The sequence below is a fragment of the Aspergillus pseudonomiae genome (genome assembly GCF_009193645.1).
Source record: "Aspergillus pseudonomiae strain CBS 119388 unplaced genomic scaffold BDV37scaffold_20, whole genome shotgun sequence".
Classification (NCBI taxonomy): domain Eukaryota; kingdom Fungi; phylum Ascomycota; class Eurotiomycetes; order Eurotiales; family Aspergillaceae; genus Aspergillus; species Aspergillus pseudonomiae.
This window is the reverse complement of record NW_022476012.1, coordinates 23,435-43,993: the sequence shown is the minus strand read 5'-3', so window position 1 is coordinate 43,993 and position 20,559 is coordinate 23,435. Positions and strand designations below refer to the sequence as shown.

Here is a 20,559-nt window from a genome sequence, read left to right as displayed (position 1 = left end):
TGAATTGACTGTTTACTCACTATTTTTCGGGGCGACGCGACAGGTCGGGCGGCACGCAAAATAGCCGATGTTATCCTGAACCAACGCCATTTGTAGGGGCAAAAGGCGCGAGCATGAGAATCAGCTGCAGTAGTTACGATTAATACCAAAGCATACCATGTCGTCTGATACAGATACAGGTTCGTTACCTTCGAACTCCTGGAAGTGGACAAGTTTACTGACAGCAATACCAGGCGCAGAGCCTAGGCCTACTGGCCTACTAGATGCAATCAAGCGTCTCGAGGCAGGTAAGATCACATCTAGAACTCACGGAAAATCTATAAATTCTTCTGTGCTGATTTCCTTTTGCAGTTGCTTCCGTGCCTTCTAAGCAACGTGATATAGATGCTGGAGAACTGGCCAAAACGATCGCTACGCACGCATATGAGGGCGGTCTTTCCCAGATCGCGCTTGAGCGTCTGGTGAAGATTACCACGACACGCAGTCAACTTGACCAAGGTACAATTACTACACTTATTAAAAACCTGTATCCGGTGGAAAGTGTGCCATCCAGCCTCGTCACGCAGATTGCGTGTTGTCTTGGGCCTAACAAGAACAAACCATCACCTGCGACACAATCGTTACTCTTGCGATGGCTGATCATGGTACATGAGTTCCTTGCTGATAGGTCTCACTTATCCAAGCTTTATGCCGTACTTTTTAACCATCTAGACATGATAAGTCTGCGCAAACCTCTATGCCATCTTCTTTCCCTGGTTACACGGCGCAAGCATGTTAAGCCATTTAGGATACAAGCCCTGATGGAACTGGTTGTTACTTCTGGTGGTGATGAAAGAGAACTTGTTACACTACTTAAAGTCTTTAAGAACTACTGCCCTGATGTCATTGTTGGGGACCTGGGTGTATCTGGGAGGAAGGGACTGTTCTTCAAGCATCCAGACCCTGAATGGTCCAGCCATGTGAGGCTTCTCCAAGACACAAACATGGAAAGGCTACAGGCTACCCAGCCCCGGAATTTTCAAGTGGTGCACCGTGGAATATCGAAAAGAAGCAAAATGGAGGTCCTGGTACCGGATGTCCAGACTTCACGTGTCTCCTATGGACGCACATCCTTGGAAGAACTACGTGGTGTTGACCACTTTGTTGACAAGCTTGACAAAATTGAGTTGCCAAACCAGATCATATCGATGATTGGAGATGGTATCGCCCAAAAGTACTTGTTTCTTGTCCAGCCTAAGTTCGCTAGCCACCGTTTGGATGATTGGTGGAGAAGCTTTTTTAACGAAAACCTGGAGGATGCTGAAGACAAAGATGAGAAACTGGAATCCTTGAGCTACATAATGTCTCTTGCTGTGGACTATGTACAATACACAAAGGTACGAGATTGCAGCTGGATACTGATTATTTTAACACTAAAGAACATATTAGGAAATTCCTTCCCCAGTTGCCGCGTTCTTGAAATCGTATCTTCTGTCATGGAACGGCAGAGATATGAGAGAGCAAATATTCTACCTCCTCGAATACCTTGATATCGAGGATTATGACTCTATAAAACATGATTTCTTGGAGCCACTCGAATATGCCGTACTTACGGACAAACTGTTTCCCAGATCTAGCCTATTGGACTTCTATACTTCTATCATTCGCCAATGGGGTGTCAAATTAAGGGCCCAGCCATTCACTTTGGAAGAATCTAAACCACTGGGCCGTTTGATCTCACACGCAGAGCTGTTGGCGCTGTCTATTCTCGAATGCCCAGCTGTTCAGCAGGCGCCTGCTGACAATATGGAGAGCCCAAGACCGGCTGCCCTATCTGTCACTGAATTTTATTGTGTTTTAGCTGAATTATTTTCGCATTCACACCTAAACGGAAACATTCGTATTGCGATTCCAATGGCTCCCACCGTCTACACACTCATCTTTACTCCGATCAACTCCATTATTTCGATAATGAGTTCCGTGCTTGCCAGCTATAAATCGGCCTTCGAAGCTTCCTTGACTTCTAAGGTGCTCCAAACCCCGGGTTCTGCCGAATCACTATATCCAACACAGTTGGTGGGCCAATTCAACGGCTACATTATGGATATTTGTAACCTCATATGGCGAAACCGAGGCCTAAATGGGGACGACCCCAACGCATTAGGCTGTTTGATACCTGCTCCTACAATCGCTGCACTCACGCAATATGTCCGGGATGCAACAGACAGCTCTCGAGAAAGGAAGAGAGAGACAGCTTTTACGTATAATCTGTCTTCGATGTTCTCTCTTAGCCATAATGTCGCACTCTGTAATATGTCCGCTGCTTGCTTCGCCGATATTGAGGAGGAAAGCGATCTCGGCGAAAACCAGCCTAGGCTAAAGAGACCAGTAACCCAGAAAGCACTCAGTGCCTTGGAGAAGGAAGGCGGCATTAAGGTACCTTGGCAGGAATACAGAGTGCGAATGTTGGACTGGCTGGAAGCGACAGGAAGTATTGGCATTGGAAGCTTAATGCGGAGCACGATGAAGGCCTTACGGAAAGAATGATAGGATGACAATAACACGAAATGACACTTACCTATGCTTCCAACTTGTGTAGCCCGTCCAAAGAACCTAGTAAGCGCTCTATCTCTACTGTACATCTATTATGTATTCTATAATCACTGCAGCGTACTATACAGGTGTCGTAAGTGGGACATAAACTGGGTAGAGTATACCTAGCATCAGAGCTGTTGCGTAGTGTTCAGATAGATGTCACGAACGCTCGACTCCTCACGAAGGGTACTAAGGATGTCCTCTATTTCCCTCACATGTTCATCCTCCGTCAGCTCGACCAAGGTGTCTTGGTTCGGATCCCAAATAATTTCTAGTTCTTCGATTGTGAGCTGAGATGACTTTGTCAAAGCTTCACCCACACTCTTTGTTTCTGTTGGCTCTGTGAACACAACGAGACGGCCTTCTTCATCTACCGTAATGTCCATAGCACCAGCTTCAATAGCCTGATCAAGATAGTCATCTGGGTTCAGGCCGTCTTTCTTTTCGAAGATTATCCTTCCCTTCTTTTCAAAGAGATAGGTAGTTGGGGTGACGGTTCCACCAGCATCTTTGATAGCATAGCGGAGATCTTGCAAGATGCGCGCCTTCTGGTCAGTTTGACATTCGACAACGGCCGCAACGGAATGGGGCAGTATAGCCTCGATGGTGACTTGCTCGAGGGCCTCGCCAGTTACGCTTATACCCTGACCTCTTGCGATCGCTGCCTCGATCACGGTCTTTGGGATTCCGGCTCGTTTCGCGTTCGAGAGGGCAAGGGTCAGCCGGGGATTGAACTTTGGATCCGCTCCCCACACTGATGATAACTGTTAGCTTGCGCATGTTATGAGGGCGGGGTCAATCAAAAAGCATACTTTGCGTCGCGCTACTGATTTCCTTGCCGATAATTTGGCGCTCCTTACTTTTCGCCTTGTCATTCTTTGCCTTGTCATGTTTGATCTGAGACCATCGATTATGTCCCGCGAACGAGGGAGAACTGCTGGCGAAGCCACGACAAAAATAGCACACCGATTGGGAGCGCGCGCCGTTCCGGAATAAGCCTCTGTTCACAATTGCCGTCATGGTCAAGGTTCTCGCCGAGCAATGGAGGCGCATTTAAGGTGTGCGTACGCATATATGAGAATGCTCTATGATGGTCCTATCTATGGACTACCGGCCCGACATTTTCTCCGTCGCCCACCCCCGGACGGAGGTGTGGCCAGGTGCCCCGAGAAGGGGGCCCGTCTCCGATATAGTATCCCGTATTTAGACAAGACACTCATTTATTCCGTCGCACATATCACCAGTTTCCTTCTCCTTAATTTAGATACGTATTATTTTCCTCTCAGGGAAACCTTATTGGCAACGCCCTGATCGGAACTATCGAATTCAATGTCTTCATCTGAAACCGCTGCACGTACTTCCTCCGACAATGTGCCTCCCCGAGCGGAGTTGGATGTCACCAAGCTCCATGCCCTCCCCTCCGAACAGCAGGACCTTTACCTCCTCACATTCACATCGGACCTAGTACAGTATATTTCAGGACTAGAAAAGCCGCAGGTTTCGGCACAGCAGAAATTCCTGAAAAAGGAGTTGTTCAAAATCCTCACTCTTTCCTCTCCGACGATCACGCGAGTTGTGCGCAATAACCTGGGACGATGTTTTGGAGCTATATTCAGCAAAGGCGATCGCGGGGTCCTGTTCGAAACAGTCACTGATTTGCTTGGGCTTCTGAATGCAGGGAAGCATGAAGAGCTTAGAACCAAATTCGCTGCAGCTCACTGTTTGGGTGAGGTATTCGTGGTCGCCGGTGAAAGTGTCTTTGCGCAAGCGGGCATTGTCATTTCCAGCCTACTCAAACTGTTGAAGAACTCCAACAATAATACTGGCCTGCGCGGATCTATTTTTGCAGTATTGCGGAAGGTGGTTGTTGGCGTGGGGATTCCAGTGGATGAAGCGGCGGCGCGAGATATTTGGAAGCAGGCTCGCAATGCAGCTACCGGAGATAAATCGACATTCGTCCAGGTTCATGCTTGCCGATGCTTAGAGCAGCTAGTGAACACCACGCCGTTCTTCGATAATGCAAATGATTTCGACCATGTCAAGACAGTCACCTGGAAAGTTATTGACAGCCCAGCGGCTCCAGTCAGACATGCTGCTGCGGCTTGCCTGGCGCGAGCGCTAGCGAAACTGCATGCCACAGAAGCCAAGGTTGCTCCGATGCCAAAGTCCAAGAAAGCAAAGAGACAATCGAAAAAGCCAGCACCGCGACCTGGGGAGGACGAGGAAGAGGCGGAGGTCTCTGAATCGTCCGTATCCAAGAAACCCGAGTCGCGTCTGTTCTTCCTTCTACCCGACCTTCTTCGCCAACTATCCACCCAATATTTGCGCAGCACAACATCCAATCGTTCACGCGCAGGTATTGCAATCTGTTATAAACATGTCCTGCGTATTTTGGGCAACAAATTTGTTGAAGAACGCTATGGTGAAATTGCAAACCACCTTCTGTTTGACCTCCTGAATCACCCAACTGTTACATATAATCGATTCAGACTTCTCATGACGAGAAAGTTTGTCAAAAGTATCTTAGAGGACACTGTTGGTCGTGAGTCGCTTAGTGAAAACAGCCAGCTCAACGCTGCGAAGTGGTTGATCAACGAAATTCTTAAGGATTACCCTCAAGTCATCCAGGAACGTCGTGAACCTAGCAAGTACACGTTAACTAGCGCTCTTAGTGCACTGTCCTCTTTAATTTCATCCCTTGGCTCTGCCTTCGTGTCCCTAGCTGAGCCCTGCCGTGAAGCTCTTCTTCAGGTTCTTCCTCACCCCAGCTATACTGTGCAGGTCCATGTTGCACATTGTCTGCGCAGCTTTGTACTTGCCTGCCCTCATCAGTTGTTGTCGTGCGTTACGATTTGTCTAAATAGCTTGAACAGGGAGGTCGGGCAACTTTCTACACCCCGCCAAGCGCCACGACGCTGTGTCGGTTATGCAAATGGGCTGTCTGCCATGTTGAGTACCTCTAGACTGCAGCCGCTCTACGGCTCCGTTGATGTTTATTCTCGGGTATTCACTCAAGCAACAGATCTCCTGAAGACGAGCAGCAACTCCGAACTGCGTGCCGCGAGTACACAAATTCAGGTTGCTTGGATTTTGATCGGAGGCCTAATGCCTCTGGGGCCTAGCTTCGTGAAAATACATCTGTCACAGTTGATGCTCTTGTGGAAAAATGCGCTTCCCAAGCACCTTGGCAAAGAAAACTTTGCTCAGCGTGGGAACTTGGAGATGAGCTTCCTTGCCCATGTTAGGGAATTTGCACTGGGGTCGTTGTTAGCGTTCCTAGAGTTTAATAGCAAATTGATCACGGCAGACGGCGCGAGGAGAATCGCTACTATGCTACAGAACACTGTTGGCTTTCTTGATGACCTGCCCCGTCAGAAGTCTGTGACGGATATCTCTCAGCGTCTTCATCCTTCCCTGCAATTGCATGATATTGCGACCATGGTTCGGCGGCGTGTATTGCAGTGCTTCTCCAAGCTGATCCATGTTCACCCTCTCAGCCATGGAGATATAATCTCTCAGACCAGTCTTTTAAGTCTAGCTATTTCGTCCTTTGCGGAGCCAGAGCTCGCCCAGTCCGGTCCTCTTGAAAGCTCAATTGCTGCTTCTACAGCGCAGTTCGAAAGTTTGTGGGATCTAAATGACAATTTTGCGTTTGGTTTAACTGGATTGGCGAGGGAGTACGTTCGTATGACGCTCTCCGGAAAACATGAGAATGATAATGGACCGGCTTGGTCAGCAGTGGAATCGGCAGACCAGGCTATTGATGACGCTGTAAGTATACCGACTTTCCCTAGAGCTAGTCCAGGTAGAACTGACCCATCAAGTTAACTTTCCCTATTTGTCAAGGGAGTGAGCATGACTCTGCCCTTCTATACGCATCAAGACATGGCGGCTGTCTGCTAGCCGATCCGCATTCTACTGGCGTTGTCAATGCTGCTATTGAGCTTTTCTCCGTTGCTATTCCATTGCATGCTCCCAAAGTACAAGAAAGTAGCGTAGAGCAGATTGCAACCTTCCTTTCCTCTTCGAGCTTGCAGCGCAACCCCGGTCGCAAAGCTGCCATGGTAGTTAACATCGCTGTGGCATTGCTCGAGGCCTTGAAGGTTGCCCTCAAAGATTCTAATTCGACGAGTGGAAAGCTCAACCCTACGACTGACAAGATATTGCAAGAGCTGTTGCAGGTAGGATGCTCCGAAATCTATGTGACGAGTCACTGAACTAACTGTCTTAGAAATTTGTAACCGATGCTGATCCAGTTGTTCGAACCATTGGGGTGGAAGCTCTCGGAAGACTGTGTGAGAGTTCTGGGAATACCTTCACTACCTCGCAGATCAATTGGCTTGTCGACACAATCGTAGACAACAGAGAGCCAAATGCTCGTGCTGGCTGTGCTGCTGCCTTGGGTTGCATTCATTCTCAGGTAGGTGGCATGGCAGCTGGTCTGCACCTCAAAACTATCGTCGGTGTCCTCATGTCCTTGTGCAATGACCCTCACCCCGTGGTTCATTTCTGGGCGCTTGGAGGGCTGGAAAGAGTGGCTAACTCTGCGGGCTTGACATTTTCGCCATTTGTCTCAAGCTCGCTCGGTATGCTTGCTCAAGTGTATTACGCAGATACCCACAACGAGGAGTCTGCTACTCTTGCAACCTCTAATATCGAAATGTCTTACCTTACGCCAATAGTCATAAGCCGTTGCGTGGATTCTTTGATCAACGTTTTGGGTCCCGATCTCCAAGACATTGCCAAAACGCGCAACCTTATACTCACTCTTCTTCGGCAGTTTCAGTTGGAGGATAACCCGGCTTTGGTTTCTGAAAGCTCTAAATGCCTGGATCATTTGTCACTTTATGCTCCCAATTACGTGGATTTCTCAGGATATGTAAAACGTCTGCAGACCGAGCTCGCTGCGGATAACCTATTAATGAGGGATGTGGCCATCAGAGGACTAAGTAACCTCATGAAGCGAGACTCGGTATCGGTTCTGGAAGCTGCACCGGCCCTAGAGGAAGGCATCTGGCTTGCCTTCGACGATACGCCAGATAATGCGAACCTCAGGAGCATGATTCAAGACTGGTTGCAGCAGACTGCTCTAGAGGAGACTGAGCTGTGGGTACAGCGCTTCCATAACACATTGACAAAGACTCGTGGTAAAGTGGAAGAGCCACCTCCCACCCCAGCTGTCAAATCTGCTGTCAATGATATACCGGACGATGAAGTTGCCGGCTTTGCATCTGCCATCGCCGGGGCTGGGCAGTCAGACGTTGTAAATGAGGCTGTTCCTGGGCAAGAACTACTGAAATGGCAAACCCGCAACTTCGTCCTCAGTTGCCTTAGCGAACTTTTGGCAACGGTAGAGCAAGAGATCTTGCCTGATCAGACAATTCCTGCTGAGCTGGCCCTGCAACAGAGAGTGGGAGATATTGTGAGGATGGCATTCTCGGCATCTACTGCCAACGTGATAGAACTGCGAGTATGGGGTCTCAAAATCCTCGATCAAGTTCTTAGGGTAAGTCTGTATTTCATTCGATGCTTGTCACCAAACTGACACCCTTTCCAGATGTTTGGCAAGACTCCAGATCCAGACTTCGCAGAAGCGTCTCTCCTGGAGCAATACCAAGCTCAGATCGGTTCTGCACTTACACCAGCATTTGCAGCGGACTCTTCTCCCGAGTTGGCATCAGGGGCCATCAATGTCTCGGCTACCTTCATTGCAACAGGAATTGTAACAAACGTAGACAGGATGGGCAGGATATTAAAATTACTAGTGCTGGGTCTTGAGAACTTCTCAAGTGAGTCATGAGATTTAATTTTATCAATACTTATACTAACTAATATTCTACAGGAAATCCGGACACTACTGAGATTGGAGACTTGAAGGGTCTCAACTCAAACGCCAGGGTTATGGTAAAGATGGCGCTGTATTCTGCTTGGGCTCGGCTTCAAGTAGCAAGTATCGAGCAAGATTATCTGAATGAGGTAGTCCAATCTCATCTCGCCAAACTTACGCCGCTGTGGCTTTCTTCCCTTCAGGAATATGCTCGCCTACGGTTCGAACCAGACATTTCTGGTAGTTTAGGAACGGGGCCGCTGAGCAATGATTTGGACGAGGTATATGCTGCTTTGAATCGAGAGACTCTTCTCAAGGTCAGCCACTCACGCCTAAATTATGATTGTCTTATTGCACGGAAGCTGACATTACCTATAGTTCTATCAAGACACTTGGCTGAGCCTCGTCGATGCCATCGCGGGCTTAGTGGAAAAGGATATTGATTTCGTCTTCGACGCATTGGACGGAAAAATGAAACCAGATGAGGAACCTGTTGAGAAGTCTCCGGACGATGAAGATGTAACGAACGGAGAGACAAAGAAAAAAGGAAACGACATTAATTACCGCGATGAACCAGTTGCGTTCTTCTTCGTTCTATTCGGTTTGGCATTCGAAGCCCTTGTTGACCAGTCTACTACGGCGTCGCAGAGACTAGAGATTCTGCAGGCTCTCAAGCGGATTCTCCGGCCAATAATATCCGGAAATGCCATCTACCAGGATGCTATCTTTTCGGAGACAATGGATTCCCTTGACCGTCTCGCGTTGACTGAAGGGACGCCCATCCAGAATGTCATCGTTGAAATAGCGCGAAACTTGTCTCTGGATCATCCCTCTGCAAAGGGCAGCGAGGGACGAAGCGATCATTTGTCCGATGATATTGAGCAGCTCTTCGAGCTGACCAGAAGTATCATTCTTGTTCTTGCCGGGCTACTACCGAACCTTCGTGAGTCGGTTCCTCTTGCGCGGTTCAACGTGGGATCAGATGATGCTCTATCACTCATCCGTCTCGCCTTGTCATCTCTTGTGAACGTTGCGTCCATTTTCCCGTCCATCATTCGCAATGACCTGAACGCATGCATCTTACACATATTCACCACCATTCTTGCCACTGGGCTATGCCAATCAGAGGTCGTTCCTCAGGCACTTCCAATTTTCAAACATTTTGTTCAAAGTATAAGCCATCCGAAGGACGTTGGACCAGAAAAGTCTGACGACCTTCACGTGGTCGCGCGCCAGTTGCGCGGCTGCCTCACCCGTTTCCTCACCACTCTCACAATCGCCCAGCGTCGCGAGTCCGAGTCTTCTTTGCCTTGCGCCAAGAACACGCTTTTGGCGATTACCATCTTATTAACCACAGGAGGCCATGTCCTCCCGCCTAATGACCCCACTATTGTCCGCATCCTCAACGAGTTCCTGGACTGCCTTCAGGATGTCGGTCTCGCAAACGTTGCGGCAGGCTGCCTCCGATCAATCCTTCTGTCTTCAACAGGATCTCCCACAGAAGAAGTAATTGCGAAATACTTGTTCCCTCGCCTGATCAGCTTCTTAGTAGGCTGCCCCATGGACAATGGCGACGTCCCCAACGACCCAGAGAATTCAAGAACCGTCATCGCCCGCACACTAGTCTCCTACGTTAGCAACGCCAGCGATATACCCACTGCCCTGTCCATCATCATGTCGGCCCTCCTTGCACGTGGAAAAAGAGAAGGGCAAGCAGTTTACAAAGAGACGGCTGTTCATCTACTGGAACTCGCCAAGACAGACCAGTCGGTGTTCCGGGCTCTTGTGGCTACGATGACTCCAGAACAGAAAGCTCATCTCGAGGACATCCTTCGAAGTGTGAATGTTGACTCTGGTGCCAATAAGAGTACCAGAGACAGTGTGCAAGCCCAGCAAAATGAGCCTACTATTGCTTTGAGATTTGATTTTTAGAGCTCTAGAGACTCCGCGCTATGTGTTTCTTTGGGCATTCTTTGCCTTCAGACCCCCAAACTATCTTCATGTTTCTAATATAATGAATCCCTATCTTGATGTGTTTATGTTAAGACAATAATACTATAAACGAATTCCATATACAATTTTTTCCCCTCTCGCCTTTCCTTGATGCGGGCATATTAAGCACGTTGTCAATGGTCAGTTTTAAATTGGAAGAGTTGTGGGCATACGGACATGTAGGGGGGTGCAGGTAATCTGCCATGAAGATGTGCAATTCAATGAAAGTCTATATATCTATATTCCATCTGGAAGCGTGACCCTGGGGTATCGAAGATAAATGTAGCAAAGGGGCGAGTCCAGTGCGTCGAAGTAGTGAACGTATAGCCGAGCATAACAGTATATTGTACATGCAGTTACAAAGGGAAATGAAAACTACCATTGAGGTCATAAAACCAGCGTTCTCAGCCCAGAGATTCGGTAAGATGTACCTCTGGAACTGGCACGACAGAACCAATTATGGGTTCCTTCGCTGCCTGTTTCTCTGTAGCTTTTTTAGCCGCCACCTTTTTTTTCTTCTCCTCAGCAGCGTCTTGTGCCTTGCGTGACGAATAGAATTTAAGGAACGAGATGATCATGACTGTGTCTGGTCAGTATTTAGAACATTCGACGAGAACATGAAGGGACATACAAGCGCTTGCGGCAATAGCGAACGCGGCCCTTCTCGTCAGAATCCAACGGAGACCCTCAATCTCACTTTTACCGTCGCTGTTTAGAGAGACCGTGATCTTATAGTTAAGCTCCTGAACAGAGGTATCTATGCTCCGTTGTTGCTCCCGCGTCGTCATCTTATGGTCGTTGAACATCGCCTTAATATCGTCTTTTAAACCAGCAAGCTCTTGGTTCGTTCGCTGGGAGAGAATATCGGCCTCGTGTTGAAGTTGTGTCCGCGACGCACGCTGTCGCTGCATTTCGGAGTTCCGAGCGGTCTGTAAGGATGACTGGAGCTCCGAGCAAGCCGCCTTGAATAGATATGACTCATTCTCAACATCAGACTTAGAAGTCAAGTTCTGTCTCGCCATATCGAGATTGTTGTGCAAGATATTCCGCACTGCTTTCATGATTGTGACAGACTGGTCTTCCGTAAAACCACCTTTGGAGAGGTCACGGACTAGGGAGTAGGTATCGAAATGATGAATATAGGGGGGCGGCGCCAAATGTGGTTTGCCACTGGGAGTCGCCGCATCGGACGGCATCAGATAGGACGAGGGAGAAGGCATATGAAGCACATCATCGAGAGGGCCTGATCTATCTGGAGGCTCGTGTTGCTCCTCATGTCGCTCTTCGTGTCGCTCTTCCCCAACATCCTCGGTTGGAGAGGCGGAGAGCGGCTCGACGTCGTGGCTTTCGTTTGCAGATTCCTCGTGCGGAGTGGGCTCGTCCGATTTCTTCTTGTCGCTAGGCTCCGAGGTCTCTTGGTCCTTCCCTTGGGTAGGCGCTTCTGGGATGTTACTCTTGGTATCCTTGGGGGGCAGTTTTTCGGGAGGGGCAGTGTTCGGCGGAGTGTTGGTATCCTTCGGCGCTTGCTGTGGCACTTGTGAATGATTCAATTCATCTTTAGGTCGTTGTGGAGGTGGCAGGTTTGCCTCCGCAGCAGCAGGCCCGTATCGTCGATGGTATGTTTCTTGGGCCTGCCGCCGAGTGGTATGAAAAGGAGCGTGGCCGTTCTTGGACGGGATCCGTACGGAGCGATGGGTAGCGGGTTCGCATGAACGTACGGCGCGCATCAAGTTCGGGTAGAGGAAGGGTAGCCTCGGGGTAGCCATGGCGAAGGGAATGATTATGGAGTTTGTCCAGGGAAAGACGGCGTTGGAAACATGGAGCAGGTGTGGCGGATGAGTCGGTCACCAGAACCATTCCGTTTTCCCGCGGCCAACTTGATGCAGTCCCCGGAAACGTGACGTGGGCGGTGAGAATCCCCCGCGGAAAGCGCTAAACCTGCCTGGGATTAGCGGATTACAGCCGCATCTTATTCTCATTAAGGTATCTGCTGCTTACCGTATCACAGACTAGCAGAGTCCAACTCCTCTTCCCCATGTTCATTGTTCAATACTATATACAAACAGACTTCTCCTGGTGCTATCTGCCTCTCTGTATCTTAAAATAGAATTACGGCAACTTACTGCCCCCCACCGATTGCTAAAAGCCCGAACAACAGTTGGGTACGCTTCCAATACTCAGCAGCATTATGTTCCATGGTTCTGGCAGTGTTTTCCGCAGATCCAAGATCGCCGCGAAGCTTTTCTAGAACGTCCATTAGTAGATTCTGTTCGGAGCCCTTCACTGCCAACGCATTGTTCAGATAGGCCGTATCAAAATAGAGTTGAAGTTTCAGATCGTGAGCGTTTCGTGACTCGTTTATGTCTTCACCCTTTGCCCGCTCATCTTCTTCACTGTTTTGACCTTCCTCTTCACTGGGGGATTTTCCCCCATCCAAATCGGTATTTTCTTCGCTTTTATCAGTGTTACAGCAGCTCAGAGCTTCGATAGTCGTGGGGATAGTGTTTGAGAGCTCCCTTTGTAAGGTTCGCTTGAGAACTTGAACGGTTGTGACATCCCAAAGCCCCGGGCCGCAACGATCCATGGACCCTACAAGGCGACGTAGCAGCTTGAAAGTAGAGGGAGATGGTTGGATCGGAAGTTCAGGATCGCCTTCCCAAAGGCTTCTACCTGGAACCCGAGCACCCGGTTTGGCTAGCAATTTCGACAAAGATGTTTGCGTAACCACCTCAGTGGCAAGCATTTCCTGCAACTGAGGCACAATATCTCTCGAGAAAGTAAATTCATCGGTAATAAGTTGGTTGGGGAAGCCTCGCCGAACAAGCCTGATGAGTCTAAGAATAAATGCAGCCTTTCCACTATGATTCGTGTCTCCAAAGGCTTGGAATGCATCGCCAAATGAAGATTGAAGATCATCGAAGGCTTTCCTAACAGCAGACTGAAGTGCGTCCTGTAGCAGTCGAGGGTCGTCTTCGCTTAATGCCGCTGTGGTATCTTGGTCAAAGTCTTCATCATCGCCCTCCTCAATAATGTCTTTCCACCGGATCTGCCGTAGTTCATCAATGGCCTCTTTGGACTTTTCAATAGATGTGAGCCAAGATTGATATCCCCTTAACATATTAGAAACCTCTCCATCACGGCCAAGGAGTCTATCAGCAATGGCTGATTTGAAGGCGTCAGCGCCATTTGAGTAATCGGAGACCATCAGTTCATGATCCCAAAGTGACTGAGCGGCTACGTGATCTGTATTGTCCCAGGCTGAGATCTTAGATGTGATATCCTGGCCAAAGTCTGTCAACGACCTTGCTTGATCAGATAAGATATCCATCAGACGGTTGTTAAAGATCCCTCGAAGGCCTTCTAACACTTGAAGGGATGAATGTGTGATTGTCGAGGTCCAGGAGCGCAGCCAGAATTCCAAGGCCTTTTCTCGAAGCGAAAGTAACTTTGTGAAGCCTAGCCAGCTTTCCAAGTTCTTCTGACATCCTTGGACAAATTTCTCAAAGGCTTGTCTCGACCATTTTTTCAGTGTTTTCTCAACTTCGGACTTGGACAGCTCGCTCAGTTTGATCCAAGGTGTGAAGTTACTCACATCGGGTGGCACCCAGCGCCCCAAAACATCAAGGTTCAGGTCGTCAAGATTGTGAATTTCCGGATCAGTCAGGATAGGGCGTGCTTTCAACTTGCCAAGAACATCCGATAGACGACGGGAAAGTAAGATCTTAGATATTTGAAGTGTACTAACGTATAGTCCCAAGGCCTTCAGAATGTTTCCTCCTGACGGGTCATCAAGCCCTAGCTGGCTCTCAATGACCTCCTCTCGTACCCTATGAAAGTGACGAATAGCATCTTCGGAGGAGGAGCTCGTAGCTAGGCAGTAAGAAGCTAAGACCTCAATGATATCATCCGCTGTTGATGAATCTGAGGCTAGGCACTTGTTGACTCTTCTCAAAAGGGTTTGCCTCAGTGAAGCAATCTGATTCCGTAGGCTTTCAAGAAATGGCGGAACGGTCTTTTGCTGAGACAGTGCTTTATGCAGGAGTCGAGACACAACCACAAGCTTGGCTCCTAGAAGAAGAGAATCACGCCTCCTCAATACACGAGATATAGCCGTCTCACAGCGGTGAAGCAAAGCAAGCTGGGCTCCAACGGCTCGTTTGCTTGCGCCTAAAACCTGATCAGCTCCCGAGCATGTGGAGGCCCAAGTACGCGGTAATCTGTACCTTTGTCGTGAATATCTCCCTTGATTTGACTGAAATGTGTAACTTTCTTCTCCATTAATCGTGGGTTGCATCTTCGGCCGACATCTGCCAGGGTCGCATCCACCTCCTGCATCTCGCGGTTCATCGATACGATCGTTTCGGCCGTTCCAACAAGCTCTCGATATCTCGTCCTGGATACGTGCACAGAATTAGCTTGGAATACGATCTGATTGGCATTTGCAGTCATACCCAACAAGAGCTCGGAGCTTCTCCTTATTGCTGGCGATGTCCCGGCGGAGCTCCTGTTCCACACGGCGCACAGTAGGAATTGGATACTGGAATGCATCCTGCCATGACTTCAAGCTCTGTGGATCTGGGCCGTCTGACGCCATTATGGAATAGGAAACAGGTGGAAGGCGAGAGTAGCCAACGGAGCGGAATGCTGCCACTTCGTCTTGCTACACAGGCAGTAATGACGCTTACGGTGTGTGCCTGAGGCAGCACGTGGCAGGAGGATACAGTGACCTGCAATGTATCTCTGGAACAGCCAATCCAAATCTACACCGCCTACCTAAAGTAGGTCTAGTCCTACGGTCTGGTACCTGAACAAAGGCGGTATGTAAAAAGCATGGACCCTGTGAGAGAGTATTCCAGAAATTCACTGCGTGGAGCTGTAAAGTACTGTCATTTCGGTACTGACCATACCGCAAGAGGCAAGTGATTTGACTCATCCTGCGAAATAAAACCCCGCGGAATGACTTCCCTATCATTTTCTGCCCCCCACTTCTAGACATATTTTTGAACATCTTGAAGATCACAACAGCTGCAGATATAATGCCTCACTCTGACACTGAGGTGCCGCCTTCGGCGGAGGCCTCAACAGACCTGCCTCAACGACTCCCCTTTCCTCCAGTCACTCACTCTCACATCTTGCACTGTTCTTATCATGACTGGCAACCTCGGTATGTTTTTCTACTCGTACATTACACACTGTACTCATAGGATTATCCCAGCTACCGTGCGCTCACACCCAAATCGCGTCTTATCCCGTTGACACTGCCTTTCATCTCCTATCTCCGCGCAGACGGTATCGTATTGCCTCCCGAAAATGCCACGCCCACAGACGACGACAACCTAGACACGTATTCCGATGACGAGGCCGACGAACAGCCAGACCCATCGACCGAATGGGAAGAAATCCACACCCAGATCAAGACGACAATCTCCGAGCTTGGAGGTATCATTACCCCGAAGTTGAATTGGAGTGCCCCCAAGGATGCAACCTGGATGGCCGCGACAAACGATATGCAGTGCCGCACACCAAACGACATCTACCTGCTGTTGAAAAGCAGTGACTTTATCAGTCATGACCTGGAGCTTCCCTTTGACGATTGCGTCCCAGATACGCTAGATTCGACCACCACTCCGGACGTTCCATACCATCTCGTGCTTCGCAAATACGTCAACTTCAATCCGTCCCTTGAGTTTCGGTGCTTCGTGCGCGATCGCGTGCTTCTCTGTATTTGTCAGCGGGACCAAAACCACTTTGACTTCCTCTTCCCTTTGCGCGAGACCCTCCGATCCCGAATTCAAGCATTCTTCGATGAGAAACTTAAGGATACGTTCCCTGATCCTAGCTTTGTCTTCGATGTGTACATTCCTCCTCCACACCAGCGTGTTTGGCTCATCGACATCAATCCTTGGGCTGTGAGGACCGATCCGTTGTTGTTCAGCTGGCTTGAGATCTTGAACATGAAAGACCCAATCGGAATCCAGGAAGAGGACGGCGCCGAAGAGCAGTTCGTCCGACTATCGCTTAATGGGAACACTGTCACTGATGTAATCGGAGCTGCTGAAGGATCTGAATCGTCCGATACGGAAGATGAGGCCGCCGATGAGGTGGACGAGGACTCCCCCTTCTTCCCCGAGTTCCGTCTCGTGAAGCATGATGATCCGGAAGCCTATGCGTTTACCACACCACAGTACTCGGCACACAAACTGCCCAAGGAGGTGGTCGATGCCTCGATTTCCGGACCAGGTGGTATGAGTGAGTTCTTGGGCAAATGGCAGGATATTCTAGCCAAGCAGGCACAGGAGTCGGATACAGATAGTGATCGTGGACAATGACAGGCTTCTCAGCTTTATTGCAACGGAGTAATCGGGGATTAGACGGCGTTTATGAACTAACGGATAAGGAAAAGCAATGGGGATTGTGTTTTTCTAACACACAAACAACTATTCAACAGAATAAAAAAAGGGTTTTGCCTACTGGTAACCAAGGAAACCTACTTCCACTGTAGTCAAACATACCATTCAATAACGCATGACATGTTCTTGATCTAGAAAAGCATATCTACGTATCCCTGACCCGTATTTACAGAACCCGACAAACGTCTCAATTCAGCCACAAACATCAAGTCCACTACAGCTTATGTTTCTTCTCCCCCGAAGCCAACCGCCTAAACTCCTCCTGTGGGATACCTTTCAGGAACCTCTGCAACCCAGCAAATACCTCAAGGTAGTTCTGGCGGTCCAGAATCTCCCGCTCCGGCCTGCGGATCAACTCCTTAATCCCCAGGAGACTAGATTGGCTCAGGTGAGTACCAAGACGATCCTCAACCTCCTCGAGGACCTTCTGCAGGAAACCATCCGAGTCGTCCTTCCTGCCCGACGGCGCCTCGATAACCTTGTTCACGAACCCAGTCGCCACAAGCTCCTCACAGGTGATCTTCTTGCTCATGATGAGCGCCTCGTTCGCCTTGGAGATGCCAAGACGCTCGACCAGAGCGCGCGAAGAGCCACCCTCAGCGACAAGACCAAGGGACGAGAACGGGGTGAGCAGGAAGGTGTGCGGCGCGGCGTAGATGAAGTCGGCCATGGCGACCAGGGCCGCGGAAAGACCGACTGCAGGGCCGTTGAGAGCAGCGACCAGGATCTTGGAGTGGTGGGCCACGGTGTTCGTGATGTCGAGGTTGTTGACGACGAAGGATCGCGTGAGCTCGCGACGGACACTGCTGCTCAGGTCGCCGGATGGCCGGGTCGAGGTAACATCTGCGCCGCTAGATTGTGTTAGATCAATTGGGTCCTGGCTTGCGCTATGTAGGACATGGGTGCTTACGCGGAGAAAAATCGTCCTTTGCCGGTTAGAATGGTGATGAAGATATCCTCGCGCTTGTCGATTTCCCGGAGACGTTCCCCGAGAAGGTAATACAGGTCTTGGTTGAGAGCATTGAGCTTCTCCGGCCTGTTGAATGTGATGATCGCAATCCGATCTTGGTAAGTGACTGTGACGAGGTCTTCGTTTGACATTGCGTCTATAGCTGGCTGAAAGATTATATGGGGAGTCAATAGTAGAAAGTGGATTAGAACTAGATTTAGTAGTTTGGGTCAAGAGAGAATATTCGATAGCTAAGTTGACGATCAAGTGAAGGTGGCTTCTTCATTAGCTTCTAATTGTATGTCTAATATATGTTAGATAAACAATGAATGTGAGGGGGCATTCCACTCGGCACGGAAGTAGTAATCCATGAGCAATGCCCCGGCAGTCGATACGCCTGCCAACTATTACCGGCGGCTCATAATTGCGGGGAGGCCGAGGAGCCGGAGCCATGCAGCAGCCGAGGCTTATAAACTGGTCAGGTGACTCAGGTCAGGTGAACGGCACGTGTTAAGTTTGTCTCGTTTGCATGGTTGATCATCGGCAAGCCGGAGGCTCTGTAATGCATATCGTATGTTCGGTCATTCGCTGGTCCATGGCTGATCTTTAAACAAAACAATTGCGCAGTTTTCTTGATAGCGCCATTAAGCTCGAACCCCTGCTAGAAGAAGGGGAAAACGCAAGCAACCAAAATCCGAGGGTAAAACCACGGGTTTGCTCAGCACTTCTTCGCCTCTCACCCCTCCACTGCGTTTGAACACCACACCTCACTATGTCCAACATTCTCCAAAGATTACGAGGTGGAAACCTCGAGGTTTTCAAGGTATTTTCTTGATCAATTCGGTTGCCCGCTATCTCTGGAGCTTGGCTCTGACCGTTTTAGTTTGGCATGTACGTTCTTTTCCCGATTGGATGGATGTATTATTTCGGAACAAACCTCGACGACCGCTTCAGTGTCCCCGGCTTCTGGCCTACTACCGAGCAGTCGCATAAGATTCCTCTCGAGAAGGAAGAGATTGACAAGGAACTTGCGCGAATGCGCATGGTGGATGCTGTTCGGCGAGAGAAACGGCAACGGGAGGCCCAGGCCCAGGCTGAAGCCCACATGCAGGCTGAGAGTCAAGCACAGAACGCGGAGTGAAATTGTTGAAGATTATGGACACGGGTTTACAGTAAAGTCCTGGGACTACGTTGGTCGAAGATAATGGCGGGGGGCCGGTTCTATACGAAAGGAAGCGCGCTGCCTTTCCGCGGGGGCTAGAGTGGCATGGGAGCCCGACAAAAGGTTGGTGGAGTTATCATGTGGCAGTTGCACGTGTACTACTGTTTATGTTGTTCTTGTTTAACACTCTTCTCTGGGCATGTCGGGAGTTGAATTCGGTTCTAAAATGGGCATCTAGTTTTGGTTACGAGTTTTATTTCGCCTGTACATTCTTTCGCTACGGTATCGTTTTAGTCCACGGTTCTGCAGGACTATGTCCTAGTATCGTTTGTTGGTTAAAAATAATGAATACAGTCCTGGTATCACATAATACCAAGTAAACAGGCGCTTATAAAGGTATGGTAATATGGTCGACTTGGGGCATAGAGTTATTATTTCCACAGCGATGGTATCTTGGGGGAAATAATTAAGCTGACTTCGCTGTTAAGGGTATTTCATCGGAACAGTAATAATCAAGGCTTCGCTGCTATGAATGTTCGGGGCCCTGAAGGCCAAATTGCAGAAAGAGCGAAGAATACACACAAGAACTCCTAAGATGCGCCGGCCTGCTCAGGAACAACTCGCTCAAACTCCGTATGAACAACGTTACAACGCCAGCATGGAAAAGATGCGTCCAGACATTGCAGGCAGTGCTGCTAAGCTGAGACCTCAACCCATGCTCAAGGACCAGAAATGCGTAAGAGGTGGAAAGGTAGAGATTATTCCAAGGTATGTTGATAAGGGCATCACACAAGAGATGGCGCCGATAGGATCACGCTTGAGTTGCACAGAAACCGGATAGCCACAATCCGCCACGGCCCAGACAGGAGAAAGGAAAAAGAATAGGATCGCTCGCCATTGCCAACAGTCAAGAAACTTATAATTCGCGGATCGTATCGGTGGCAGCAGCAGCATTATTTTTTGCTGTCTCGTACATGACCTCTAGCGCCTGGGTGCCGGTCTCGCGGAATACCGAGCTGATTGATGGCAAGGCGGAGGATATGAAGGGACGTTCGCCAGCCCAATAATAGTAGAGGTGGCCGTAGATGGACCTGATGTGATCGGGGAGGTAGACGTAAATAGCGGTGATGATCATTGAGATCAGCGTAAGGAGGAGGGAGTCTGTTTTAGTCTGTTAACGAGATTCCTTCGTTCTCCAATGGCCCTTTTCTTTTGAGTGAGCATACTAAAAATGAACTTTTCGGTTGGTGTGAGCATGTATACAGCAAAAGTCACCTCATACTGATATATTTTCAGCCGAATCCAACGGGCGAAAGAGGCTGGGATCCAGAGGAGGGCCATGATCGTAATGCAATGTTCGTTGTTTGCGATAGAGGGATTGAGCGGGGAAAAAAGATGCCACTTCAGGAAAGTTGGAGTTTACAGGCCGAGTAGCAGAGGGCGCTTTTTGGTCGAATTTGCCCCTGAAAGTACGGACCTTTTTCAACCAAAAATGAAAAATGCCAGGGGAACGGGAAGTGAGGGTCAGACTGAATTGAGGAAGTAACCACGTGGTATTTTGGTGTTGCCGGTGAGAAACAATTGTTTGGAAAGATAATGGTTACCAGGTATGCATAACTATAATTATCCTTATGAACTTTCCGGG

General features: G+C 49.2%; 9 protein-coding genes across 9 annotated transcripts; 4 read left to right on the top strand and 5 right to left on the bottom strand.

The window, feature by feature from the left end:
- Positions 1-157: 157 nt before the first annotated feature.
- Positions 158-2,526, top strand: BDV37DRAFT_281368 (Mis6 domain protein; the record flags this gene model as incomplete). Its single annotated transcript, XM_032086802.1, has 4 exons — positions 158-179; positions 234-287; positions 352-1,376; positions 1,429-2,526. 4 exons carry the CDS (start codon positions 158-160, stop codon positions 2,524-2,526), a joined length of 2,199 nt encoding a protein of 732 aa, XP_031943140.1.
- A 71-nt stretch (positions 2,527-2,597) lies between these two features.
- Positions 2,598-3,606, bottom strand: BDV37DRAFT_244112 (post-initiation translation factor DPC29). The gene is made up of 2 exons (XM_032081497.1): positions 3,387-3,606; positions 2,598-3,328 (listed from the first exon to the last, which is right to left on the bottom strand). Exons 1-2 carry the CDS (start codon positions 3,592-3,594, stop codon positions 2,703-2,705), a joined length of 834 nt encoding a protein of 277 aa, XP_031943139.1. The 5' UTR covers positions 3,595-3,606; the 3' UTR covers positions 2,598-2,702.
- Positions 3,607-3,803: 197 nt separating this feature from the next.
- BDV37DRAFT_292782 (AP-1 complex accessory protein LAA1) lies at positions 3,804-10,462 on the top strand. The gene is made up of 6 exons (XM_032089248.1): positions 3,804-6,345; positions 6,399-6,755; positions 6,806-8,080; positions 8,132-8,363; positions 8,417-8,718; positions 8,780-10,462. Exons 1-6 carry the CDS (start codon positions 3,904-3,906, stop codon positions 10,331-10,333), a joined length of 6,162 nt encoding a protein of 2,053 aa, XP_031943138.1. The 5' UTR covers positions 3,804-3,903; the 3' UTR covers positions 10,334-10,462.
- Positions 10,463-10,697: 235 nt separating this feature from the next.
- BDV37DRAFT_83122 (CCDC90 family protein) lies at positions 10,698-12,335 on the bottom strand. The gene is made up of 2 exons (XM_032091301.1): positions 11,025-12,335; positions 10,698-10,973 (listed from the first exon to the last, which is right to left on the bottom strand). Exons 1-2 carry the CDS (start codon positions 12,157-12,159, stop codon positions 10,798-10,800), a joined length of 1,311 nt encoding a protein of 436 aa, XP_031943137.1. The 5' UTR covers positions 12,160-12,335; the 3' UTR covers positions 10,698-10,797.
- A 177-nt stretch (positions 12,336-12,512) lies between these two features.
- Positions 12,513-14,987, bottom strand: BDV37DRAFT_281364 (uncharacterized protein; the record flags this gene model as incomplete). The annotated part of the gene is made up of 3 exons (XM_032086801.1): positions 12,513-14,560; positions 14,617-14,786; positions 14,845-14,987. 3 exons carry the CDS (start codon positions 14,985-14,987, stop codon positions 12,513-12,515), a joined length of 2,361 nt encoding a protein of 786 aa, XP_031943136.1.
- Positions 14,988-15,321: 334 nt separating this feature from the next.
- Positions 15,322-16,879, top strand: cdc123 (cell proliferation protein CDC123). The gene is made up of 2 exons (XM_032081496.1): positions 15,322-15,557; positions 15,609-16,879. The coding sequence occupies exons 1-2, from the start codon at positions 15,430-15,432 to the stop codon at positions 16,720-16,722; spliced, it is 1,242 nt and encodes a 413-aa protein (XP_031943135.1). The 5' UTR covers positions 15,322-15,429; the 3' UTR covers positions 16,723-16,879.
- A 48-nt stretch (positions 16,880-16,927) lies between these two features.
- On the bottom strand, positions 16,928-18,143 carry BDV37DRAFT_83107 (dodecenoyl-CoA isomerase). The gene is made up of 2 exons (XM_032091300.1): positions 17,714-18,143; positions 16,928-17,654 (listed from the first exon to the last, which is right to left on the bottom strand). Exons 1-2 carry the CDS (start codon positions 17,902-17,904, stop codon positions 17,018-17,020), a joined length of 828 nt encoding a protein of 275 aa, XP_031943134.1. The 5' UTR covers positions 17,905-18,143; the 3' UTR covers positions 16,928-17,017.
- Positions 18,144-18,524: 381 nt separating this feature from the next.
- BDV37DRAFT_281361 (uncharacterized protein) lies at positions 18,525-18,893 on the top strand (the record flags this gene model as incomplete). Its single annotated transcript, XM_032086800.1, has 2 exons — positions 18,525-18,575; positions 18,636-18,893. 2 exons carry the CDS (start codon positions 18,525-18,527, stop codon positions 18,891-18,893), a joined length of 309 nt encoding a protein of 102 aa, XP_031943133.1.
- An 899-nt stretch (positions 18,894-19,792) lies between these two features.
- BDV37DRAFT_83087 (serine palmitoyltransferase small subunit family protein) lies at positions 19,793-20,384 on the bottom strand. Its single transcript, XM_032091299.1, has 2 exons — positions 20,141-20,384; positions 19,793-20,075 (listed from the first exon to the last, which is right to left on the bottom strand). The coding sequence occupies exons 1-2, from the start codon at positions 20,253-20,255 to the stop codon at positions 19,831-19,833; spliced, it is 360 nt and encodes a 119-aa protein (XP_031943132.1). The 5' UTR covers positions 20,256-20,384; the 3' UTR covers positions 19,793-19,830.
- Positions 20,385-20,559: the final 175 nt, after the last annotated feature.

Bases quoted from the DNA above. Each gene is read 5' to 3' on its own strand.
- BDV37DRAFT_83107 (XM_032091300.1), bottom strand. From the start codon at position 17,904: ATGTCAAACGAAGACCTCGTCACAGTCACTTACCAAGATCGGATTGCG. The intron at 17,655-17,713 runs GTAAGCACCCAT...AACACAATCTAG, and splicing joins AAAGGACGATTTTTCTCCGC to CGGCGCAGATGTTACCTCGA.
- cdc123 (XM_032081496.1), top strand. From the start codon at position 15,430: ATGCCTCACTCTGACACTGAGGTGCCGCCTTCGGCGGAGGCCTCAACA. The intron at 15,558-15,608 runs GTATGTTTTTCT...GGATTATCCCAG, and splicing joins TATCATGACTGGCAACCTCG to CTACCGTGCGCTCACACCCA.
- BDV37DRAFT_292782 (XM_032089248.1), top strand. From the start codon at position 3,904: ATGTCTTCATCTGAAACCGCTGCACGTACTTCCTCCGACAATGTGCCT. The intron at 6,346-6,398 runs GTAAGTATACCG...TGACCCATCAAG, and splicing joins ACCAGGCTATTGATGACGCT to TTAACTTTCCCTATTTGTCA. The intron at 8,081-8,131 runs GTAAGTCTGTAT...CACCCTTTCCAG, and splicing joins TCCTCGATCAAGTTCTTAGG to ATGTTTGGCAAGACTCCAGA.
- BDV37DRAFT_83087 (XM_032091299.1), bottom strand. From the start codon at position 20,255: ATGGCCCTCCTCTGGATCCCAGCCTCTTTCGCCCGTTGGATTCGGCTG. The intron at 20,076-20,140 runs GTATGCTCACTC...AGACTAAAACAG, and splicing joins AACCGAAAAGTTCATTTTTA to ACTCCCTCCTCCTTACGCTG.
- BDV37DRAFT_83122 (XM_032091301.1), bottom strand. From the start codon at position 12,159: ATGGCTACCCCGAGGCTACCCTTCCTCTACCCGAACTTGATGCGCGCC. The intron at 10,974-11,024 runs GTATGTCCCTTC...GACCAGACACAG, and splicing joins CGCTATTGCCGCAAGCGCTT to TCATGATCATCTCGTTCCTT.
- BDV37DRAFT_244112 (XM_032081497.1), bottom strand. From the start codon at position 3,594: ATGACGGCAATTGTGAACAGAGGCTTATTCCGGAACGGCGCGCGCTCC. The intron at 3,329-3,386 runs GTATGCTTTTTG...AGTTATCATCAG, and splicing joins AATCAGTAGCGCGACGCAAA to TGTGGGGAGCGGATCCAAAG.